The sequence below is a fragment of the Ochotona princeps genome, chromosome 4 (assembly GCF_030435755.1).
Source record: "Ochotona princeps isolate mOchPri1 chromosome 4, mOchPri1.hap1, whole genome shotgun sequence".
NCBI classification, from domain to species: domain Eukaryota; kingdom Metazoa; phylum Chordata; class Mammalia; order Lagomorpha; family Ochotonidae; genus Ochotona; species Ochotona princeps.
The window spans coordinates 61,884,619-61,910,133 of NC_080835.1; the positions used below are offsets into that span (position 1 = coordinate 61,884,619).

At 36.6% G+C, this 25,515-nt stretch overlaps 1 protein-coding gene across 3 annotated transcripts in view; it reads right to left on the reverse strand.

Moving 5' to 3' along the window:
• DLG2 (discs large MAGUK scaffold protein 2) overlaps positions 1 to 25,515 on the reverse strand; it is a 746,421-nt gene that overhangs the window by 597,732 nt on the left and 123,174 nt on the right. For all 3 annotated transcript variants that reach the window (XM_058663676.1, XM_058663675.1, XM_058663674.1), the window contains exon 3: positions 17,468 to 17,518. In XM_058663676.1, coding sequence (XP_058519659.1) covers positions 17,468 to 17,518 — 51 coding nt within the window. The remainder of the gene's footprint in view (positions 1 to 17,467; positions 17,519 to 25,515) is intronic.

Genomic DNA, 25,515 nt, shown 5'->3' on the forward strand with positions numbered 1-25,515 from the left:
TCTTATGGTGCTTTTTCTTTTGGAATTTCTGCTAAAGATCCCAGCCTGTCCAAGGGAACCTCATTGTTGAAATCAGGACTGAAGCGAAAAAGCATGGAAAAACCTAAGAATGCTAGAGATTATGTCAGAGGCTCACTCTAACCAGATCTAGGACTAAGCAAGGCATCAAGAAGCATCTGATGCGAATAACAGATTTTCCAGTGTACAGTGTGTCTTTGGCTGTGACTGTGTAGGCTGTGGCAACTTCCCAGACAGCCAGAAAATTCTGTGGTAGCTTGGGATCTGGAAATTTAGTGGTAGCTTATAAATGTTTGGAAGGACCAATTTTCTCCTGAGGTTTTGAAACTATGTAGCTTTGACATGCTTCATATGAAACTGCCTGAGTATGGTTATTTAATCTCCTTTTCTGCAGATTTTAAGAACTAAAACTGTGCCTCTACCACTGAAAAAGTAGCCTTTATATATGTACTCATAAAATAGCTGAGTTACTGTGAATGAGATTTCAGCATGTTAAAGGGAATAATATTTAGCAAAGGTGACCAAATTATGTATGTTTATGCTGCACATCTTGTATTAATTATTACAATGCACATTTTGTTAGTGAAAACAAGTTTTGAAAGCATCAATTTGATCCCAAAATTACTGTAAATGGAGATATTATTATTTTAATCACATGAGTTAGTCGAGAGACTTGCTGAACACGGCATACCTGACATAATCTGAAACAATGAATGCTTCCACCATATGTTTCATCCTGCATATGGCTATACATTATGCCTCATGAATATGAACTAGGTTAATACTCAGTTTCCTTTCTCAAGATTCCAAGAATGATCCACAGTCTTTGAAGACTAATTCTTTCATTCAGTAACCCTGAGCTTTAAGAGAACTGATTTCGCAGCCAGTTTAGCCTTCATTGTCTACTCCACCTTCCCCCTGAGCACACATACAGACTCCGTTCAAATTGAGAAACACTCCCTCTCAAACCAGGGACAAAACAACCCACGGCAGCTATTCAGATCTAAGCTTTCCGAAGGGAAAATCACAGCACCAAGCAGGGAAACACAGTCTTGAGAACGATTGGAAAGAGAAACACTGAAAATATAGATTGCTTCTTTGTAAAATATCATATTTGAGTGTGTCTCAGTTAAGACGGCTGTTCTACCACTTCTGAGGTGTATGAGCTTATACAAGTCACTCAGCCTTTAATGCTTTAGATTGAAAGATGAATTTGACAATAATTTCTTCAGGGATTTGATGCCTGGAGGACTACAAAATACAATCCAACAAATGAACCTGCAAATGGTGAGCGCTTGAAGATATTTTTCTGTTTGAAAAAAATAAACCCCTTATTTGGGAGAATAGTCACCTCTGAGTAATCTGTAAGTCATCCAGACAGAATCTTGTACTTCATTTCAGCTACAACTGAAAGTGTTGGCAAAAGATCAGGTTGGTTTATTTAAAAGCTTCCTCGAGGAACTGCCAAACATGACAGACTGTACTGAAAAAACTATTGAAATGTCTGTCAAAAAGTCCTAGGCTGAAGGTAGCTGTCCTAAAGTAACATATTTGAAGAGAAGGTGGTAAAACAACATTGACCTGAACTTAATCTTGAAGCAATACAAACTATTCCTCACAAAATATTTGCCACCTGCAAATTTTACTATTGAATGCAGACACAGCGAAACATACCAAGCACAAAGAACTATGTACTCTAACATCTGGCTAATAAAAACCTGGGTTTCCATTTTACCACAGCAAATAAAGAGAAAGGAAGTATCTCATTCATTCTCTCTCTCTCTCTCTCTCTCTCTCTCTCTCTCTCTCTCTCTCTCTCTTTCTGGTAATGTCAAAGAAGATAAGTCTGGCTCACAAGTTTATAACATGCTTTTCTGAGGGAATGACTGTCATTCACGTTATATTCCTTTATAACTCCTGAGATACTGTTTCAGGTCCAAGGGTCATTTCTCTTACCCACAGTTCACAGCAGTCTTTACACTGTCACAGAGTGAAGGGTCAGCTGATTCTTGTTCAATGAACAAAGCATGAATTCCAGGTACCATAATGGGCATTCAAATAATAGGTAGAGTATGAAAAAAATGTTTAGGATGGGGAACAATAAGCAGAAGCAATACTAGACATCAGAACATTAGGGGCAAATTAAAGGAATTGAGAGAGCTGGTTCTTAAAAAGATTCTGGGGAGGGATGAGACATTGGTTTTTCAAGGCCTGTCATGTGAAGAGAAACTTGACTGGTAAAAATGATTATTCTTATTAATTAGCTTTATTTTATTTTCTCATTACAAACCAATTTGGTCTTCAGAACAAACCTATAAGGTAGGTAATACCATCATGTGTTTTATACAGATGGGCATACTGAGACATAGCAAGATTTAGTGATTTGCTCACTTCATAAAACTGCTCTTAAAGCCAAACTTGTACATAAGCCTAACTGATTACAACAGACACTCTTAAATTTCTCTACAATCCTGGTAGGAGTGGTTTCGTGAAAATTATTAGGAAAGAAACTAAATAAATGTAAAGAAATTCAACTATAAAGTTCAAACATTAAAGAATTTCTATTTCTAAAGACAAAATACAAGGAAATGTTCAGTAGAAATGTTAGTTTTGGCCCTTAACAATTGTGATAGCTGGCTTTGGAAAGTGAACTTAAGTAATACAAGTTATTTAAAACATAATTTGTTATCAGAGGTTTTTTTTAAAAAAAAAATCTGAAAAAGGATAACACGGTTATCTCGATTGCAGAGTATTGAAGAAGAAGGAAGAGATGGAGGGAAAGAGACTAAGAATAGAGAGAGAATGCAAATCAGAACAGATAGGGATATAGGGATATTTTTTCTGCTAGGACATTCTCAAATGCCCACACCTGCCAGGACTGGGTCAGGCTAACACAAGGAGTCAGGAATTCTGCTCAGGGGCCATTACCTGCTGACTCTCAGATATGCACTAACAGGAAGTGGACTCAGACGCAGATGGGGACTCAATCCCATGCACTTTGATTTGGGATGCAGACACCCAAATAGCAGCTCAACGTGCTGTGCTACAATGCCTTTGTCAAGAACACTGCCTGATTCCCATTTAGTTTGCATGAGAAATCAATGACTGAATTTTTATATTTTCACGTAGTTTATCTAAGTAGGGAAATTCTGAATTTCTTGGTATTTTAATAAAGTCAAAAACAAAACAGCAAGAAATAGTAGAAAAGAAAGGAAACTAGAAATTACAGATATAGATTTTTTTTTACCTACCTGTGCCAAGCATAGAACGACCTTGGAGAACCCATGAAAACTTAATGAGCTGTTTTTTTCTCCCTCATTCACAAAATGAACAACATCAGTTTCTTTTCCTATTTCATGGGATAATTAGGATTCTTCTAGTAGTTAAAAACTGTCAGCTATAAACTGCCAAATAAAAAATACCTAAACCAATAAACATTTTATCTCTTTAGAAAAGATTTTCTCACTTCAGACTCAAGATTGTCCTATATTGCAGGTAAAATCAGAATGGTCAAGACCCATGTCAGTAAACTTTCTATTAGTGGCTGCTGGTGTCCTATTAGATGAATGTTTTAAATGATAGGCTTATGTGAGGTAATGACAAACTATTTACTTACATTGGTTTTATTGAACCATATTTTAGTGCACCAGTTTGGGTATTGAGATATCAACGAATTCTTTTTCCTTAGAAAAATACATATTAGAGAAAATACGTATTATTGTGGAAAGGAGACATCTGCTATTGACTTACGACCTTGAACAAGTCACATGGATGTATACACTTGATTTCTGCTTTGGTCATTTTTGCTGTTCCAAAATATTTCTGGTTTTCTACTTTCATAATTACAGATTGGACATGACTCAATTTGATGTATGATTTGAGAGTGCTTTAGAAACAAGTGACAACTCTAGATATAAATTAAAAACCCAGATTTTGATCCACTTATGTGCACACAACAAGCTGAAGATTTAGTATAATGGTTTGCTTTATGAATCAGCCTGGATGGATTAAAGAATACCCAGAAAGCTTTTAAAACATTATTTCTTTGTTTGTCTGTGAGAATAGTTCTGGTAGAGATTAGTGTTTGCATAGTAGATAGAGAAAAGATGGCTTTCACCAATATGGGTGGGGATTACCCACTGATATCTCAAATACAACAACAAGAACAACAAAAGAATGCCTTTTTTCTCTCCTCTACAGCTGAGAAGATTAATTTCTTCCTATCTTCTGCTCTGGGACATGTCACATCTTTGGTATCCAGCACTTATCCCCTTTCTATTTCTAACCTTCTAAGGCATCTGAATTTGGATTCTGACACCGAAAACCTTGACTCACTGTCTTGCTGCCCATGCAAATTCTTGGCCTAATCCTGTAAGCCAATTCTTACACAAAATCCCTTCCTACGTATTTACAAGTGTACCCTATTATTTCTGTTTCTCTCAAGAATTCTAAGACAATCATTAGAGCAAGATGCAAATATGTGATCTGGTCCTGATTTTGAATCTTAATTAGCATAGTGTCTACCTAGAGTTTCAGTAAAAATGTTCAGCATATATTTACACACACACACACATATACATATTAAATATTAGGTATATGTATAAGATATATATATATCACAGGTAAATATAAGGTAAATAAATAACATAAAAAGGATATTCTTTTATGTGATAAGAATTCAGGAGGGTTTTTTACATGGTTTGATTTATGGTTTCAAGATGTCACTAAGAGTACTTTCTCGCCCCACTTATCCACCCTGCCATCTAAAACACAGGCTTAATTCTCAAGCTGGAACTCCTGTGGTCATAAACTGACTCCAATCTGTTGTCCCCAACATAGGCTTCATCAGTTCCTGCATAAAAGAGGACAGATTGCTGTCTCAGAATTCTAAATGTTATGGAATTAATTCTGATTAATGAAGATGCACACTTACTGCTGATGTAGGTCAGAGTGCTAGGGTGTGTTAATTGGCCCATGTCAATGAAGATCTGACACTGACTGAGCCATATTAGACATTTGAATCAAACAGACATTTGAATCAAATAGACATTTTAGACATATTAGACATATTATACATTTTAGACATTTTAGACATATTAGACATTTGAATCAAATAGACATTTGAATCAAAATCTGAGACAATGAAAAATGTGGGAAAAAGTGGAAGAATAAAATAAGAAAAGAGAACCAACATGGGATGTGTGTGGTAATAGATGAACCATCACTAACGAGAACTTAAAAAATGGCAATGGCTATTGTAGCTAAAATTACATGTAAGAATAGATGACCAAGCAACATGTGGGTTGTCTTGTCACTCTGAAAGAACACAGAAGGTGGGATGATTCTGAACTGTTACGGTGGTTGGGAACAAAAGTGCTAAGAATAACATTACTTTTCTGCCATTCGGAGTTAAGGCACAGAAAAATAATATAGCTATATCAGCCAGGGTTTTTTGTCAGATGCAAGTAACAAAATCCTATCTTTTACCATGTTTCAGGTGACACAGGTGTGACAACTGGACATATTTGGTACTTCTTTTGGGGTCTATGTTGTCTACAATATAATCAGGATTTATTATGTCCATTAAAACTCCTGAACTCTCAGGATATCCCTGAGTTAGAGCTTTTTGTACCAAACTTCTGTATACATCCAAACCTTGTTGATTCAAGTCATGGAGAGAGAGCCATCCTGACTAGATATTCAACTTAGCAATGATAGAGTCTACCATTGATAGTACTAAGAGGTAGGGCTTTGGAGGTGATTATTACACTGTCCTCGTGATCATATTCATGTGGCATTCCCAGGGGTTATCTTGAGCATAGGTTTCTCTGACCCTTCTTGCTTCCTCGTCCTTCCTTGTGTGTGCTTCTTTGCTTTCTGCCATGTTATGGTGCAGCATGAAGTCCCTTGCTGAATGCCAGCACCTTGCTCCTTGACTCTCCAGCCTCTGTTCCTGTGAGTCAAACTAACTTTTCTTGATAAATTATTGAGTCTGTAGTATTGTTTTTTTCAGAATGGAAAACACACTATGAAACTTCTCTAGTGTAAATTTTGCTTAAAAGTCACTAGTTTTGGAAGCACTGTTGTGCAACCAGCAGTTTATGCTGGCAATAATCCATTGTGGGCCATGTTAAAGAAAGATATGAGGAACAGTATAGCAAGTGGTTCACAGAAAAACATATTGGCCAACTTACATGATGTAAGGGTACTAAGGGTTGGACTAATGACTTGGAAGAGAGCATTTGTTAATAATCTGGTGATAGAGTGTTTGTGAGGTGAAAGAAGGAAAATAAATAACTCAGCTGGGAGCTTATAGAGAAAAAATGGAGATTTGAGTCAGCAGCTGGATTTAAGCTTACATACATTTTGTGCCATTTATCTAAATCAGCCCTTTGGGGTATGTTTACCAGGCACTCTTCAATCCCAAGACTTTGAAGCTTACATCTAAAGAAAAGTTAGATAAACGACTTCCAAATATCCATAAACCACATTTTAACACTCATTTTTTCCCATGACATTTGATTTCAATGGTAAGACTACAATGAACTTCCCACACATTTAAACACCCCTGGTTCCCAAACCAGTGATTTCTAGACAATAGAGACCTAAATTACCTGCCACTTTATCATTGCTCTTCTCTTCTTGGGTATTGGTGCACAGCAATGGGAGACTTTGCAGGAGAAAGTATGTATGAACTTTGGGGTGTTAAAGTTTACTACAGGGCCTGGTGGCATGGCCTAGCGGCTAAAGTCCTTGCCTTGAACGCCCCGGGATCCCATATGGGTGCCGGTTCTAATCCTGGCAGCTCCACTTCCCATCCAGCTCCCTGCTTGTGGCCTGGGAAAGCAGTCGAGGATGGCCCAATGCATTGGGACCCTGTACCCACGTGGGAGACCCAGAAGAGATTCCTGGTTCCCGGCTTCAGATCGGCACAGCACCAGCCGTTGCGGCTCACTTGGGGAGTGAATCATCAGACGGAAGATCTTTCTCTCTGTCTGTCTTCCTCTCTGTATATCTGACTTCGTAATAAAATAAATAAATCTTTTTAAAAAAAATAAAGTTTACTACAACATGCCAGCATTGCTTCTTGGAGAGCTTTGTGTTGTGGTCTTATTGTAGTGAAGAGAGACATGATGAGAACTGAGAAGAGGTGAAGGATCTCAGTGAAGTAACAGGCTGATGCAGCATGAGCTCAGCACATGACCTAGCAAACATACTCAGAACTGTGATTTTTACAATACAATCCTATGATGTATTTGTATAAGGCTACTTGTTAGAAAGTCACAAATGTCTTATTTGAACTAGTCTGGCTATAAGAAGAATTTAATCACACATTCACAGCAAAGGATTCATATCTTGGTTGAGTCCACAAGACAGAAGGAATTGAATGCTGCCCCATCTCTCTTTCTCTACCACTCTCCTCTCTTATTCATCTTTTCCCATCAATATCTTCCCGTTTACATCATGTGTTTGGTTTTGTTTAAAAGAAGCCTTGTTTTTTCAAATGAGGTTATTGCACATAGCAAGAAATCACTATGGTAGTCATGCTTCTGACTTCTGTGTAATGCTTCACTACATATAGGAAATGCTGTGATTCAAAATTCACACTACCTTGTGGAAAATCCGAGAAACAGTCTGGCTTGATTTAGCTCAAATGCCAGTCTCAAAACTGTGAATCAACATCACCAAGAAAATAAAAAAAAAATAAGAATTTTCCATGCGTTAGCCTCAGACTTTTAAATTTAGTTAGCCTAGGACAGGGCCCAGGAATCTATTGCTTTTTTACTAGTATCTGGATAATTTCATTGAGCTGCTTTCTATTACTCTGCAATGAACAGTATGACCAGATATGCTGTATAATTAAGTGCAGTTCTTCAAAAGGGGGGATTTATTTTAAAGAGGAGGGCTGGTTTTATTGTTTTAGACAACACAATAACCATTTACAAGTGGAAACTGGAAGTGGAGGATCATTAAAATATTTTAAGAAGGCATCAGAGCATCTGAAACAAATATCACAGCTTCAAGCTATTAATCAAAAAAGCACATTGTAACCACTTGTTATGAAAAAACTAAATTCTTGTTAGTTAACTAAGAAGAGAAGATAGAGCTGGAAACAATGTCAGGTTACTACAGAAGTTATGTCTGTAAAACCAAGGGAAGGTTCCACATAAGAGCTTAACAAATGTCAAAATATTACTGAAATACTGGAACATATCTATGTCAGAGATCACCTAATATGTTTATAATTTAACCACAACTTTATGAGAAAGTAGAATCATGTATCAACCCTTTGACCCTTGTTGAATTGCACTGAAGTTATACCAACACTGCCATCATTCAAACAAGTGGAACTTAGTAACATTTACCATGACTTATAATATTGGGCATCTCAGATGTGTCAGGAAGCCTTTGAGGCATTATAATATACATAGAGTTTCTATTTTTTACCACAATGGTGTGAAAAGATATAACTATTCCATGGAGAAAACTGAGACTATAATAGGTTAAGAAACTTGCATTAGGTCACCAGAAAAATCACTGATCCTGGATTCAAAACAAGGTCTAAATTCAAAGACTGTGCTTCTTTCCATGATCCACATAACTTACATTCTTTCCATAAATCTTGAAAGGCCTCAGTCAAAGCTAATGGAAGTCTGATCAAAATTCAAATGTAAAGGTAACACTAAAGCTTATTTCATCTCATTTGAATATATTTCCAGGAATAAGATGGCTGGGTCATATGGTAGATTTATTTTCAGGTACCTGAGGAATGTCTATACTGCCTTCCACAATGGTTCTGCTAGTTGCATTCCCACCAACAGTGGATTAGAGTGACTTTTTTTCCATGTACCCCATGTTCATAGTACCACAATTCACAATAGCTAAGATATGAAATCAACCCAGATATCCATCGGCTAAAGGCTGGATAAAGAAAATATGATACAAATACACTATTGCAATACTACCAAGCCATTAAAAACAATGAAATCTGGGCCCAGCACAGTAGCCTAGTGGTTAAAGTCCTTGCCTTGAACACACCTGAATCCCATATGGGTGCCAGTTCTAATCCCGGTAGCCCTGCTTCCCATTCAGCTTCTTGCTTGTGGCCTGCGAAAGCAGCCAAGGACAGCCCAAAGTGTTCGGACCCTGCACCCATGTGGGAGACCCACAAGAGACTCCTGGCCCCTGGCATCAGATTGGCTCAGGCCCAGACATTGCGGCTGCTTGGGGAATGAATCAGCAGGTGGAGGATCTTCCTCTCTGTCTCTCTTCCTCTCTGTATATCTGCCTTTCTAATAAAAACAAATAAATCTTTTAAAAATGAATGAAATAGGGCCCGGTGGCATGGCCTAGCAGCTAAAGTCCTCTCCTTGAACACGCCGGGATCTCATATCGGCACTGGTTCTAATCCCGGCAGCTCCACTTCCCATCCAGCTCCCTGCTTGTGGCCTGGGAAAGCAGTCGAGGACAGCCCAATGCATTGGGACACTGCACCCGCGTGGGAGACCCGGAAGAGGTTCTAGGTTCCCGGCATTGGATCGGCCCATTGCGGTAACTTGGGGAGTGAATCATCGGAAGGAAGATCTTCCTCTCTGTCTCTCCTCCTCTCTGTATATCTGACTTTGTAATAAAATAAATAAATCTTAAAAAAAATGAATGAAATATTGGAGCTGGTACAACGGCCCGACTGGCTAATCCTCTGCCTCCAGCCACCTGCATCCCATACCGGAGCTGGTTCATGTCCCAGTTGCTTCCCTTCTGACCCAGTTCCCTGCTAATGCACCTTGAAAGTAGCAGAGGACGGTCCGAGTACTTTCCCGTATGATCACTTGGACACCCATAGGAGCATTAATATGTGACAACTGTATTACCATTGCCACACCCTACATTTGGACCCTGGTTTTGTATTCTTGCTATTAAAACAGCTGAAGAGATCTAAAAAAAATGAGGAAATTAGAAATACAAAGCTTCAACACTATTTTAAGTTAAAAAAATCCTCAATTCAGCTGGAATTTAGGAGTTGTTACTAAAAATCAATAGTATAACACAACAAATTTAGCCTAAGTAAGTTAGACATCCAATGGTTTTCTATTTAACTTTATATCTGGATAAATCTAGGGCAACTATCAGCATGCAATTACAATGTGTCACTTCTTATTTGTCAGTTAACAAATACTACTTTCAAAATTCCCATATTATCTACCTTATATCCAAATTTACTCAATTTGTAGGAATTTCCAGAATGCAATAAATCTCAACCATTTCTGTGTGCCCCATAAATCCATTCATCTTGATAGGTGATACCAACATAAATAAGTCATTTCACTTGGGGGAATGACTCAAATCTTAGTTAATTTTTTTTTTTTTTGCCTTACATTCAAAAGAATATCTCTGACTTTTCAGACAGAACATTCAAGTTGTACCAGCTGTCAGGAAAGTACTGCAACTGCTCTGTTTTGTTGTTGTTGCTGCTTTTTTGAAAGGTTGGTTTTAATTTTTTGCTGAGGATGGAGGGGAGCAGGAGAATGTAACAAATAATCACTTCAACTTTTCAGCTAAACTGTAGCCAGGCATCCTGGTTGTGGTTATAAAGGCATGGCTAATCTATTATCCTCACTTGGGTCAACTAGCTTCTCTTGATATCAGTGATGTCAGAGTGACAGAACTTGCTAACTCCACACATGAAGGACTGAAAAGAATCACCCAGAAACATGAACCTTACCTAGCCACTCCATCACAGCAGCCCAGGACATCAGAAAAGTTTGCTGAAGCACAGATGTTTTTGCCTGAGAGGCTCATATTGTTGCTAAAAAATGAGTTTGCTGGATTACCCTCTGTAAATCTTTGACATCTGCCCCTTCTTGCATTTTCCTATCCTATAAAAACATGGAGATTTGTTTTTACATCCTTCCCAATATTTTTATTTATCCTCTTTCCTAACACTGTCAGCATATTTTGGCCATTTAGTAACATGTTTGTCATAAATGGCATATTGTATATTTCAGTTCTACAAACATATAATGTTTCAGTCAGTTTTTTTAGAGCACAAACAATTATGTCACTGTCATACTTAAAATTCTTGGAAGGTTCCACTGTTGCCTTTAGGATAAAACCTAAATCATGTTATGTTATCCACGGCAGCCAGCCTCCCTGCCCTCTTTCCAGGCTAACCTCTCATCAAGTCCAATTCATACACTGACATATGATCCTTCCAAACTACTTGAAGTTCCTTGGGAATGCACGTTTGCTAGGGAACCTTGGACATTTGTGCCTGCCACATCCTGTTTATAAGTCTTCTTTCATTCCCCTATCTCAGTTCTCATATTTCAGTGTATGTATATATAATTTCTCATACCACATTCTCTATCAGACATTCTCAGTAGTACTCTGTTCTTCACTTTTGCTCTGTGGCTTTTTTTTTTAAACAATCACTTATTTTATTGCAAGTCAAATATACAGAGAGGAGGAGAGACAGAGAGAAAGATCTTCCATCCGATGATTCATTCCCCAAGTGACCACAAGGGCCAGAGCTGAGCCGATCTAAAGCCAGGAGTCAGGAATATCTTTCATGTCTCCCATGCAGGTGCAGGGTCCTAAGGCTTTGGGCTATTCTCGATTGCTTTCCCAGGCCACAAGCAGGGAGCTGAATGGGGAGGGGCTGCTGGAATTAGAACCGGCGCCCATATGGGATCCTGGAGCATGTAAAGCAAGGACTTTCGCCACTGCACCAGGCCCTGGTTTACTTTTCTGACGAAACAATAAAAATATATAAAAGAGGGATTCTGCCAGTGCTTGTATTAGTAAGCTGTTGATGATCGAATACAAATACAAATATAAATATAAATATAAATATAAACATAAACATAAACATATATTTGTAGTATTAACTATCCATGGCAAATAGAGAAAATGCAATGATCAATACTGATACAGAGATGAGTCACCATGTTGTCTTCAAATCATCCAGTGAGTTTCCTTTCACTTTGCACGTAATCGTTGTAACATAAATAGACTCTATGCTTAAATTTTTCCATCAAATATTTCACAGACTAGTGGAAATGACAGATTTTCTTCACAATTTAGTGTGATGACTTTTTTTAGTTGTATTATTTTATAAGAAGGCATGTTGACTAAGAAGAGAATAAAGAAGTGCTTCTTACAGAAAATGGCATTTGAGATTTATTTTGAGGACAGCCACTCAGTGGTAATGAACCTAACATCTCTTAGACACAAAATTGAATCCTAGCTTCAAGCTTTAATACTGTAACTATTAATAAAATTTTGCTGTGGGAATATCAGTATTTTAATATGTAAATATGAGTTTATAATATCTACCTCACAGAGATATTAGTGTGATTAGTTTGTTGCTAAATTAAATGCTATTGCAAAAAAAGAAACTTAAAACATAATAGCAAGTATCATAATTCCTCAATGCTAGATGTCTGACATCTAGCAATGTATGGGGAAAATGAAATGGTTATGACAGATATTCTTGTTAGATTAATGTAGATGCTTTTTCTGAGACTGGAAAGTTATATTTTATTAAAAACATAAGCTTCCTCAATGATACTGATAAATAATATCTGTGAAAACTATCTGCCACCTAAGGAAATATTAAGCATTGCTATGTATGGTGTTCTAAGCATTTACATTTACTTATTTATTTATCACAAAATCACTATAAGGTAATTACCTAAGCCTCATTCTCAGACATGAAAATTGAGGAACAAAGAGGTAACATTTGATTAGCAAGTGGCCATACCAATTTTCAAACCTGGATTCCAACCAGAATTTTATTCAAACCAGAGCTTCATGTGTGCTTCATTATTTTTCAAGTACTGGAGCATGGTGCATAATTCCAGCATATGACAAAGATCCACTGAATTTATTCTACATTTAAGACACTATTTTAGGCAGAGTGGTTATAGAAGTAACTATATATTTATGTACAGCATACATTTTAGGACATATATAGTTGCTAACAAAATAAACAATGACAATATAGCATTTGAATATTGTAAAAGTATAACTAAACAGTAATACATTGGTAACAAGCAAAAAGGAGTGATGGAAATGTTGTACTGATTTAAAGAGGACAGACAGTTGAAGACTTGTAGTGATTACGAACTGACTGAGGAGTTAATCAATAAAAAATAAATCATATAAATGTCAAGCAAAATTTTTCTAGTCAGATAGGATATCATACATGTATACAAAATCCTGGTGGTGAGAAACATGAATTTTCAACAGATGTCAGTATAGCTAGAGTGAAATGTGTGAGGAGTCAAAAGTAAAGATATAATTTGGCAAGCAGAACTGGGGTTACATTACAGAAGACATATAGCTGATGAGAATTAAGTGTCATAATCACCTTTGTAGGAATTTAATAACAGTGCTTTGACTAGGTTTATATCTTGAAATATTACCCAAGTTACTTAGAGTAGAACAGTGTGGCAAAATTGAAAGTTATTATAATGGTGTAGGAATGGGATGCTTTTAGCTCCCACTAAAATTCAGTAGACCATGAGCCTAAAATTTGAAGAGTATATTTTGGTAAAAATCCACATGATTTGGTTGTGGCACTGAGGAAACGTAATAAGTAAAGCTTTTAGTATATTTTGGTCTGCTAAGGAAAATCATAGAACCAAGTAACCAAGATAAGGAATAATAGGGTAGAAGTAACTTTGTCTCTGAAGGAAGGAATGCAGGTAAAAAACACTCTTGTTATTAAAACAGAGATGTGAAATGGAATGTTTAGCTATGTACTCAGGAGAAAGACCATGACTTCAAATTCTGCAAGGAGATAGAGAAGGGAAGCTAACAAGTTGGATTTATTGGGGTTTTTGTTAGTTTGTTGGATTTTGGTTTTAGGTTTTTACTTGAGAGAAATACTCCATTTCATTTTTCACTTGCAAAATGCCCACATTATTCAAGAGTGGGTCGCAGCCAGAGTCAGGAGCCAGAGAACTCCATGCTGCTGTCCTGTGTTGGTTGCAGGAACTTGAACCATTATTTCTCTGGTCCAGGATCTGTATTGGTGGAGTCCAGAGTTGGAGCCAGGTACTCCACTCTGAGCATCCCACAGAGGCTGTGGTCATCTTGGTCACTAAGTTAAATGCATGCTTTCAGTAGTTGATATTTAAAACCCAGGTTTAGATTAGATCTTCTACAGAATCAGAAGAAATCGGAAAAGGGATCTATCTGTTCACTGGGTATGAGTTGTGCTCAATACTCAGCAGCGGGGGCAGCAAGGAAACAGGGAAGGGTGGCCAATTAGGAAAAGAACAGAATGTGACTTGTTCTGGAATTTAAAAATTCACACATCTTGGAAGAAGAAGTAGTGACAGCTATGCCAGCTACTACAGAAAAGTCAGTAAGGCCTGAAGACTGCTGATTGGATTTAGCAAGATAAAGCTTTTCATGAGTTTGATAGTAATGGTTTTAGGAATATTCTGGAGATAAAAAATTTAAAAGGTTTAAATAAGAAAATGAAGTAGTGAGATGGAATTAATGAAAATAGACAATTTGTCTAGATTTGGGGGAAAGCTGAGCAGAATATTAGTGTAATAAGTAGTAGGAGGGTAATATCAGGTCAGGTTAAAGCCAATATTTTAAAAAGTGGAATACATGACATCATGTCTGTGTTAAAACTACCTTGAAAAATCAAGAGAGAAAGTGACATTGCAGTAGAGTGAGTAGGAAACTTAAGACCTGAGTTATTATATGAAGAAGAGATTATGGAGTCCAGGTTACAAATGAAAAGAGCTGGTCTTTGTAAAGGGGAAGAAAATTCTTACATTGTGATAAGGACAATATGCTAGAAAACCTGAAATGTGAGAAGTGGTTTTCATTTCATTGCTTAGATTTTCTCAAAGACAACTGAAAGGAGGTTAACAAATGAGTGACAATGAAGGTATCTGAAATGTAAACAGATCAGGAGGTTAAGAAATTGCTGTTCTGTGGCATGACAAAGTAATTTTTCTGCATAAATGTGTAAGACTGGCAGGAGATTTTGAGAGTTTACATGAATACATGGGTAAAAATTTAAATTGAAACATAATTCCTCTTTGCAAAATCATTGCTCATATGCTGCTATGGAATGAGCAAAACAATGTTTTAAGCAAGGCAAGTAAAACAGGACCAGTATTTCTCCAGTGATTACAAAAAGAGGGAGGAGAAAAAGATTATAGAATCCATGAGAAGCAGATTTATAATGGATGACCAAGTAATATGTAAGTTAGGAAAGAAGCGGAGAGAGTACAACAAAGGTGAAATCCGGGAGAGAAGCAGAGTGAAATCAATGATTCCAGGTCTGAATGAGTTAAGGAATCTTGGAGAGGAGGTACCAGATAATATGATAAGCACAGAGAGGAGACTGTATTCATAGAAGATGACATTGACATAGAGGTTTTAGAGGGTAGCTATAATGACAGTGGTAAGCAGAGGGGGAAAGGGAAGGGAATGATACTAAAGTAAGGAGACAAGATCAGAACCCAGACTAGAATTCACAATCCTCTTACTTCTATAGAATGTTTCATCTCACATGGATACTAGCCTGCAATTACTTTTTGACCTATATGATCAGAGTAAATAAATAGTTTTCTAATCAAGATGTTTGTGTACCTTGAATGCAGGGAGGAAGAAGATTTGGCCTGAGGGACATGAGCACTGTTCAACAGCATTGGGTTTCGTATTTGAAGAATTCCACATTTTCATTTTGTACTGTGCACTACCAATAATATTGCCAGTTCTCCAGAGATTAATGAGATAGGAAAAATGTATTCTTTTCTTCTCACTTGGCCTAATTTTCCATAAACCTAATTTTTCTCTATTTAGCATACCATTAAAATTTTATAAAAGTTCATAATGGAAGCTTTAAAGAACCTATCTGTCACACACTTAAATTTCAAAGCAAATTTCCTTTTAAAATCACATATACTTAATCAAAATTAGGCTAAAATGATAAATTCTCTTACTCAAGAATGTGACTAATCAGGAAACTAAAAAGAAGATATAAATTAAAGTACAAGTCTAGAGTCTTAATTTAAACTTAAATTATGGTTTGGAGGAAAAAGTATTACACTTTTCTTATACTTTTATTATGTGCATATTATATTAAAAGATATTAAAATAAGTAACTATGAAAAGAAAAACTAAAAATTTACACCAAATCCTTAACAAGAATTACTTTGTTTTATATCCTTCCAAGCTTTACACATGTGTTTTTGAAGCTGTATATATGTATATAGTTATATACTTATTGAATTCTATTTTAAATACAATTTTAAAACTAGATAATTTAACTTTAGCAATAAAATCTAAAATGCTTTTTTCAATGTAATTTAATATCCTATTACCCGAGTATGTCTTTTTCAATCTTCAGCCTCATAAATAACAGTATGAGCAATCATTATTTGTCCATTCCAACATGCACAATTCTGGACTTAAAAAATGCATGCTCATTTCCTAGATTTTGATCCATCTTTCCAAATTGCTCCTCTGTGGTTACAGTCACTTCCTAGACCTCTCACTGGCACTGGATATTAATATTTACTTTAAATTTTTGTTAATTGTAGAGGTAAAAATATTTTATTGTTACTGTCTTTGTTTCTTAATGAGATTGAATAGGTTTTAAGATGTTTACTTGATAACATTTTTAGTGTTTTTCTTCCAGGAGGCTTTTGGTATTTTTTGTTTATTATTTTGTAAAACTTCTCAGTTGGTAAGTACTATGTCGAATAGACATTCCTGAACTTGCCAAAGGCCTTTACTAAGGCCATATTTGCAGTGCTCAGTAGGCTGTTGTGCTTGTGTCTATGGAATGGTTTTAAAATTTAAAATTTTGGCATGTTCATTAACTTCCTGTTAATGAAAATTTACTATTTTTCTCCCTGTGTTTACCAGCTCTGTACTTAAGGAGATGTATAACAGAAGTGTACCAGATGTGGAGACAATGTGCAGTATGTCTTTCTGCATCCAGATCAAAGATGGATTCCCAGTGAAACAGCTGAAAATATCCTGACAGTAGGACGCTGGACTCTAACATTGTCCATGCCTACAATGTTGGGAAACACTTCAATAGTGGAATTATGGACTTAACGACTGTTCATGAAGGACCACCCACTGTAATACTAGAGGGAAAATCAATGGTGGGAGGGAACTTGTGGAGGGGAACAGGAAATTCCAGAGCCTATGGAACTATATCATAAAACAATAATAAAGAGTTAGAAAAAGAGAAAAAAAGATAAATAAAAAAATGCATGGTAACTGTATTAATGATGATACTGCAATAACATATAGATGCTCAATAATTTTTTATTATATGTATTTCATTAATATTGTCACTGGAATGCTACCTGAAACTTTCAGCCTATAATTAATATATACATGAATAATTTCACGGAGACCTAAGTAGAACTGGGATATAGGTTTAAGCATATTTTCTTACCCTCTCCAATGTAATCTCTTCAAATTCATATTCGATTTCTGTTCCATTGACCTGTACATAATAAAAAAAGAGAGAAATAATACTATTAACTATGTATCTAGAAGGAAATGATTTGACTTAGAAAAAAACAGTTTGGCATCAGATTTTCATAAGAATATCAATAAGTTACACTTTCCTGATGTTTGTTATTATGTTTTCATGCAAATGAGATAAATTCAAACTATTCTAACAACATGTAACAGACATTTAACCAAAAATAATGAAAGATTATTGCATTCCTTTGAGCTTTATGATTTTAGTGGATGGGAAGGCAAGGCAAAAAGTGTTTCATGAAGAGTTTACAAAGAACAAATCATCAATGAGTCATGTTACAATTACCAAGGACAACTTTCTGATTTTAGGGTGTTGATGACAGTACAAACATATATCACTTGCACCTTTTTTGTAATAAACTAGTATTAATAATGACTGTGCCAGCTAAGAAGTGATTTTATTTTTTTAAGGGCCCAAAGTCAGGTAATTTACCCTCACCGTACTTTCGTTATATTTATTTGGAAGTCTTGCAGCAATTTAACCAGGCCCATGTACCTCAGTGGCAATAAGAAAAGGACGTATTTTGAAATGTCCAGTTAGAGAATTTGTAATCATCCAAACCAATCCTTGAATTAATTAGAATTTCAAGAAAGAAAGAAATACATTTCAAATATACTCAGGAACCTTAGATTTCAACAGATGTGCACAGAGAAAATATGAAGGGCAGTTTTAAAATAATCTAACAAATATTGAAGCCCCAATTTTACCTAGCATCAAGTTCTCAGCCAATAAAAAATTTAAAAAAATAAATAAATAGCAATCACTGAGCAAGAGTATGATCAAATTAGCTCTCTCTTATTTCCGATATGCATCTTGGCAACACCATTAGAATTCAAGAATCAACCAGAAAGAGTACATTTTAACTAAAGTCTATAATTTTGTAGGGTTCTGACTTCAGTTTACTTTTCTATCTCGGAGTAATTCAAACAGTGTTTGCCAAAAGAGAGCTCTGTGAAAGCAAGGCCCACAGAGCCAGCTTCCTTGCCTAACACAGCCGGGCAAGAAAGGCTTGAAAGAACAAAGAATGAGTGAATTAAAGGCTTCTCTTCCAGGAGGAATTTGAATGTAAAACATCAACTGAAGGTGTAATTATAGATACAATGAAAAATGCAGAATTACAATGATAATGAGCTTACTTACGTGTGTCTACCAAGCACTAAAAGCATGTTTTTGATTTTCCAATTACATGAGTTAATTGCTGAATCACATTTTACTGTGTTACTACATTGTCAAACATCCCTAAACCAAATTTGATTTTCTGGGCTTCAGCAACTTGATGACTCACACAAGAAAGACTTGATGATGTTAGAAAGCTTTAGCAGCTTTATGGAGGATTTTTTTTTCAGACATATGTACTAATGCAAAACTGAAATTCCTTGCATATGATGTTAACATGTGACTTTTGTTTCTAAAACTTGCTTTAGTTGATAGCAGGAGGATAGAAAGGGAAGTCTGAATTACTGTGATATGCTTTCATTCACTATGTATGACTCTATGAAGCTTTTCTTTGTTTCAGTGCTTCTCTAGTAAGCTCTTCACACTATTAAGGTATTGAAAACCAGGGAGAAAACAACTTCAAAGAGAAAAACAAACTATGAAATAAATAACTGAAGTATGCGGGTAAAAGCAGTTCTGTTATACAGTGCCTAAAAGACAAGAATACCTTAGCAGCATATATTGCACAGGTAGGGCCATTACAATCTTAGCTTAACAGCATTCAGGCACATACTCATATATGCTGAGTCTTAAATTTTATACATCATATACATATTTGCATGTCCCAATTGATATCCCATAGTTCCCTGCTCAACCAAATGAACTAACGTAGTTTTGTATTTACTTCATGAGTCTTTATTTCCAGTTCAAGAAAATATTGTGTTTTGCCTATTTAATAGCCAAGCTCCCTACACAGGAAGGAAAGATGCCATCCGGGTTGTGATGAAAATTTGCTGTTAAAATAATCATTCCTTGTCTACAGCAAGATTTAGCAAAACCACAGATACCACATGTTTGCCTTAATCTGAGATGAAAAGAGAACAACTTGGAAAATAGTACCTGTATATTGTAATATTAGTGCAATCTCTTATAACCTGTATCCAATGCAATAAGATAAGGCGATATAATCTATAAACCAACAATTAATGTCAGAATACTTAAGATCTACACCGAAAAACTGTAAAACCTACTATACCCTCAATACGCTATGTTAACCTGTAATGGGGGGGAGTGCAGGGAAATCTTTCAGGACCATAAAAAGAGTGAGAAAAAAGTACAATATAGCCTATCAAGATCAAATCTGGTAATTCATAGATAACAGACTCAAAGCGGCACTAAACAACAATAAAACTACTATACCAATGCATGAGGGGGGAATCGGGTGCGATCCTGACAACCTCTTAACAGGAGGTCATGTGCGTGGAGCAGGGGGGCACTCCAGAGTGGAGCAGGTGGTAAGGAGGAAGCTTGGATCCCAACCATGAAGACTCCCAGACCTTCACCACAAACTATTAATATGAGCAACAAGGACTATATCCCAACTGCCAAGGAGGCCACAGGGAATTGGATGCCCTCGGAGGCCGAGTACTCTGAGGTCACCCACCCCCAACCGGAGCTTCCACAGGGGATGGAAGAAGTCCAAACACTACCGTGCAGAAACCAACGTCATCGGAAAGACAACCAGAAGCCCTGAGTGGTCTGCAGAAACAGAAGAACAATAAACGTCCTTCGGGACCAGGGAGGAGAGCTTTCTCTGGTCCGAGCCTGGCTCCACCTCTGGACCCCCCCTCCCTCGCAATGACCATCAGGATCGCTTCGAAAACCCCTCACAGCAAACAAACAATCATACAAACTAAAAAAAAAAAAAAAACCTAAAATAAATAAACAACAGAAAGTAGAACTTGAAATCTGACAGGAAAGAGCTGGCATGGATTGGCTCATGCCTCGCTGGGTGGGTCACAAAGATTAGTTTTACTCCTCACCATGGTGTTGAGGATTTTCCTGCACACCTCCCCCCCCCAAAAAAAAAAATGTTCTGCACCTAAAATGTTGACATATATCTTGTTAGAGTTACAAGCCAGTCTGGATTATCCTAAAATCTGCCAAGATCAGCAAAATTTTACTTCAACACAACAACTGGCTAAATACTAAGATGAAATGGACACGAAACAGCTGAATGGTGCCTTATGGCCATTTTAAGGTATAGAGCAGCCGGTCCTGTATATGAACTAAAATTGAAATGTCAATGAGCTAATCATAGGTTGTGGCTAGGACTTGTTTTCCTTTTTTTTTTTTTTATTTTTTTATTTTTTTTCTTTTTAATACACTGGTTACTCAAAACCATGTCAACTCCATAACATTGCAAATTGCTGTTGATGTTATATTGGGACTCTTAATTGACTGTGATGATATTCTGCCAGCTCAAACTTCAGACCAGAAAAGGTCTCCCCAAGAAACTGTTCAACCAATCTAGACAATAAGTAGCTGGACTCTATGCTTGGTATATGTTTGCAATGAAAGAATCTTGATTGAATTTGAACTGTAATACTGCATCAAGGTGGAGGAATCCACCAGGGGGGAGGGGAGGGGGAGGGAGGGGGGGATTCCCAGAGCCTATGAAACTGTCACATAATGCAAAATAATTAACAATAAAAAAAAAAAGTGTTAAGTAAAATAACACTCCAACCTTTAATTGAAAGCATTCAAGGCACAGATCACATTAGGAGTCCAAGATGTTTGAAAATCTCTGGCACCTATTATCTCATTTGTGGCCTAAGTTCTACTCAGGCATCCTTAACACAAGAAAATCTACTGCATCTCTTGACAAAGATCTTAGAGAAAAGGATGACAGAAAGAATTTTGGGACAAGTGTAGCAGATTAAGCTGCTTCTTTGGATCCCTGTATTCCATATTGCAGTGCTGACTCAATTCTGGCTCCTCTACTTCTTATCCTACTTCTTGTTGATGTATATTGAGAGGAGGCAGATAGTGGCTCAAGTATTTGGATCCCCACCACTCACATGAAAGACCCAAGCCCACTGGATTTGACTTTGTTCATGTCTAGTTATTGTGGGCATGTGGGGAAAGAACCAGTGGACATAAAACCTCTCATTTCTCTTATTCTCTATCACTCTACATTTCAAGTAACATAAAAAATAGATATAAAATATTTATGAACAACCTCATCTTAATGAGACATACCTAAAACTGGGCTGTGGCACCATGAGCAGCTGAGCCATTTCAAACTGGTAGACCAGCACACATTCTTGCATATAGTTTTTCTTTCTACACTTATTTACATATATATTGACTGTTAGGTGATGAAAAGCAAAAAAGTATCTGCAGTTACTGATCCCTACATATACTCAAAAATTCTCACTCAGGAAAACCAAAACTTTGTTGTTAATAGTTCATATCTTCTATGAGGTTACAGATTAGTCATTGTTTACTGAACTTGTCCTGGTGGTTTCTCTACCTCCAATCAATTTGTCAATACATGACTTTCTTTTTTCTTTTTAAAATTTTTATTAATATAATGTAAAAAGATTCCATGTATTTCATAGACCCATTTCTAAGAAGATAACAATTTCTGTCCATCCCTCCCTCAATTCCTAAAGTCATTTTCCTGAAAACTTCTGCTAAACATTTTTTTCTTGTCTAGTATTCACAATTCCTGTGATATTTAAGTATCCTGGTAATGTTTTATGCTTCTGATAGTTTGGGGACTGGACAACTGCATGGTGGGCTTCCTGTTAATCTTTATTTCTATTAACCCTGGTCATCACTGTTTGTCTCATTTTCACCTGATGACAAGGAAAAAACCACTTGTAGGCTTGAATAATCAACAAAATAGATGGAATTTTAATCTTAATCCTTTAGCTTTTTAATTTTTCTGAACTTGATGATTTCTGTAGTGACAGCTGGTAGGCCTCTGTGGTGGCAAGAAAATCAGATAAATGCCACACATCGTCCTGCACTGTTCTGGGCATGTATCCTTTCTGGCATCAGATGGCTGTTGAAAGACTGACCCACAGCCTACTCAAATTCAAACTTAGTTCTTCAAGTTTTAGATTAAGAAATTCTGAATGTGTTACATATTTTTATTCTCTGACAGCTTTTAGTTAATTTCACTGCCTTTTCAAATTCCTTTAATGCTGTAGTAACCACCTGCCTGAATGATGGTATAATTTGATTTTGAGATGTAGTTCTATCTCTTGAAATGAAATCTTTCATGAATAACACATGTACATTATCCCATGTTCTAATGTTCTTTAATTGGAATCAAATAATAATTTCTGTAGAGTTTTTTGGGGGGATCCTTGCTACTTTAAAATTTCATTAAGGTTAAGTGCAGAATAAATTCTGAGGTGATTGAATTTTCATACATCTGATGTCATATATTGCAATGAGTACTGAAATAATCCTATTATTCCCACATGTAAGATCTCCGCAAATATCTTTATTATTTGTTGTGTATGTAGACACAATTCCTTGGTAGAATGCAATATTAGAAGTGATAGTTCCATTTCTTTTACAAGTGATTATGATTATTATAAACAAGATCCATTTCTAAACAGTGTTCTTTAAACACATACCACTACCATATGACTTTGAGGAGAAAATGTGACCATAAAGAAAGCTGAGCCTTTCCCCCCTAGCTCGTTGCTACTCTCATGGCATTTCCAAAAGTACACTGTCCTTTAGACCATAATGAGAATCTTAAGTTTTTATATCCAGATAGCTTCAGGCATCATGCTTTGTTCATAACAGGTCTCCAGAAAAGTCTTTAGAATTAAACCCCCTGACTTGTTTTCAACTTCTTCACATAGAGCTTGGTTTAGAAGAGAGAGAGATGAGTGAAGATATGTAGCCAAGTGGTAATGTTGCTGTGGGAGATGCCTAGTTTCTAGCAGCAGCAGAGGTAACATAGAAGAGGGAGCCGACAGGTGACTCCTGTGATTTTACTTACAGAGAGTAAGAAAAAACTTTATGGAAGATAAAAGTAAAAGGGTAAAGAATAAGTAAGTCACAGTAGTTCCAAAGAACAATTGGAAAAGCTAATTCTCATTATATACAGTGTTGTCACATTCAAATTTTAAAAATACTATAAAACATACTAAAAACAAGTGCTCAAAAAGTGAAAGTCAATCTTTCAGCAAAGACATTTTTATCAGTACAAAAGCATCATTTGACAAAGCCTGAAGGTTTGAATATATACTTGTAAAGGTACCACTGCCTTATTCAACCAATATTCCTTTTTGTAAGTTATCTTTACTACCTAAAAACATCCCCTCTCTTCAAGTTAAAATTAAATGAAAAACAGGAACACATTAGTCTTTCAGCAACATTTAAAAATTGTTTTTATTTTAGATGATGTTTACATAGTTGATTAGGGTAGGAACGATGGAAGGTTAAGGAAAATGGGTGTGATCATTGTTCCCAAATTTTCCATTTCTTCTTGTTTCTGGGGGAAGGTGGAAGATAAGGGGAGAATCCCTACACAACCTCCCAACTATCCCAGTATTCAAGGATGTGGAACGGCTACCCAATATCAACCCAGGGTCCTGATGTGGCACACATTCTGAGGTAGTTTTAATAGTTCTCAAATATTGCCAAGGCTGATCCAAGGATGAGGAAACTCTTCCAGTGTCCATTGGCTGACACAGTTGAACTTAGAGTCTCCATTCACCCAGACTTTTGAGGTCATTGCTTAGCTGGGGAAATTGTCCAATTTGTTCAGTACTCTTTCCTTTAATATTGTAGCAGATGTCCTTTGCAGGTCCCAATGGGTTGCCATATCATTTGTGTGCATCAGGACCTGCTGTCCACTGCTCCTTCTAGCCACTGAGGAGGACCAGTTCTTACATACAGGCCCAAGGACCTGGGCTAGGTGACCCAGGTCCTGACAGACCCCTGTCCCAAGGACTCACAACCCACTTCAAAGGCAGGCCCAAAGAACTGGACCATGTGTCAGTAACATGTCATTTAACTTCATAACATTGTAAATTTTTTTAACTTTCTTCTTGTAAGTGATTTCATTTTATGGCTTTTTATTTAAGGGAATGTATAGTAACTGTGTAATAGAGACTATCATATTCAGTTCTATACATTCCATTAAATATATCTTCATATTTGAATATGATAGTCTCTATTACACAGTTACTGAAGATACATCGTTGTATGCTTCTCTACTTCCAAATCAAAGATGGATTGCCAATGAAAATGTTAAAAATATATCTTGAAAGGGTCCAGCGACGTGGCCTAGCAGCTAAAGTCCTCGCCTTGAACGCCCCGGGATCCCATATGGGCGCCGATTCTAATCCTGGCAGCTCCATTTCCCATCCAGCTCCCTGCTTGCGGCCTGGGAAAGCAGTCGAGGATGGCCCAATGCTTTGGGACCCTGCACCTGTGTGGGAGACCTGGAAGAAGTTCCTGGTTCCCGGCATTGGATCGGCGCAGCACTGGCCATTGTGGTCACTTGGGGAGTGAATCATCGGAAAGAAGATCTTCCTCTCTGTCTCTCCTCCTCTCTGTATATCTGACTTTGTAATAAAAAAAATAAATCTTAAATATATATATATGTATATATATATATGTATATATATCTTGAGAATAGTATGTTGAACTCTCTGCTGTTGTCTGTACCTGTAAAGTCAGGATACATTTAAATAGCACAATAGTGGACTTATGATTACTTATGAAGAACTGTACTATTGTAAAAATATAGGGGATATCAGTGGGTGGGCGAAGTATGGAAAGTGCCAGATTCTAAGGAATTTTATCATAAAAATAAAAATTAATTTAATTTTAAAAATTAAATGGCTAGATACTGAAATCCAAAGGCTTGAATTCCAAGGTCTTTAGATTGGAATGTTAACACATTGTGCCCTTCACAAACTCTTAGAATTTGTCTTTACACTATATCATACATAATTGTGGAAGTGTCACTATAACACATT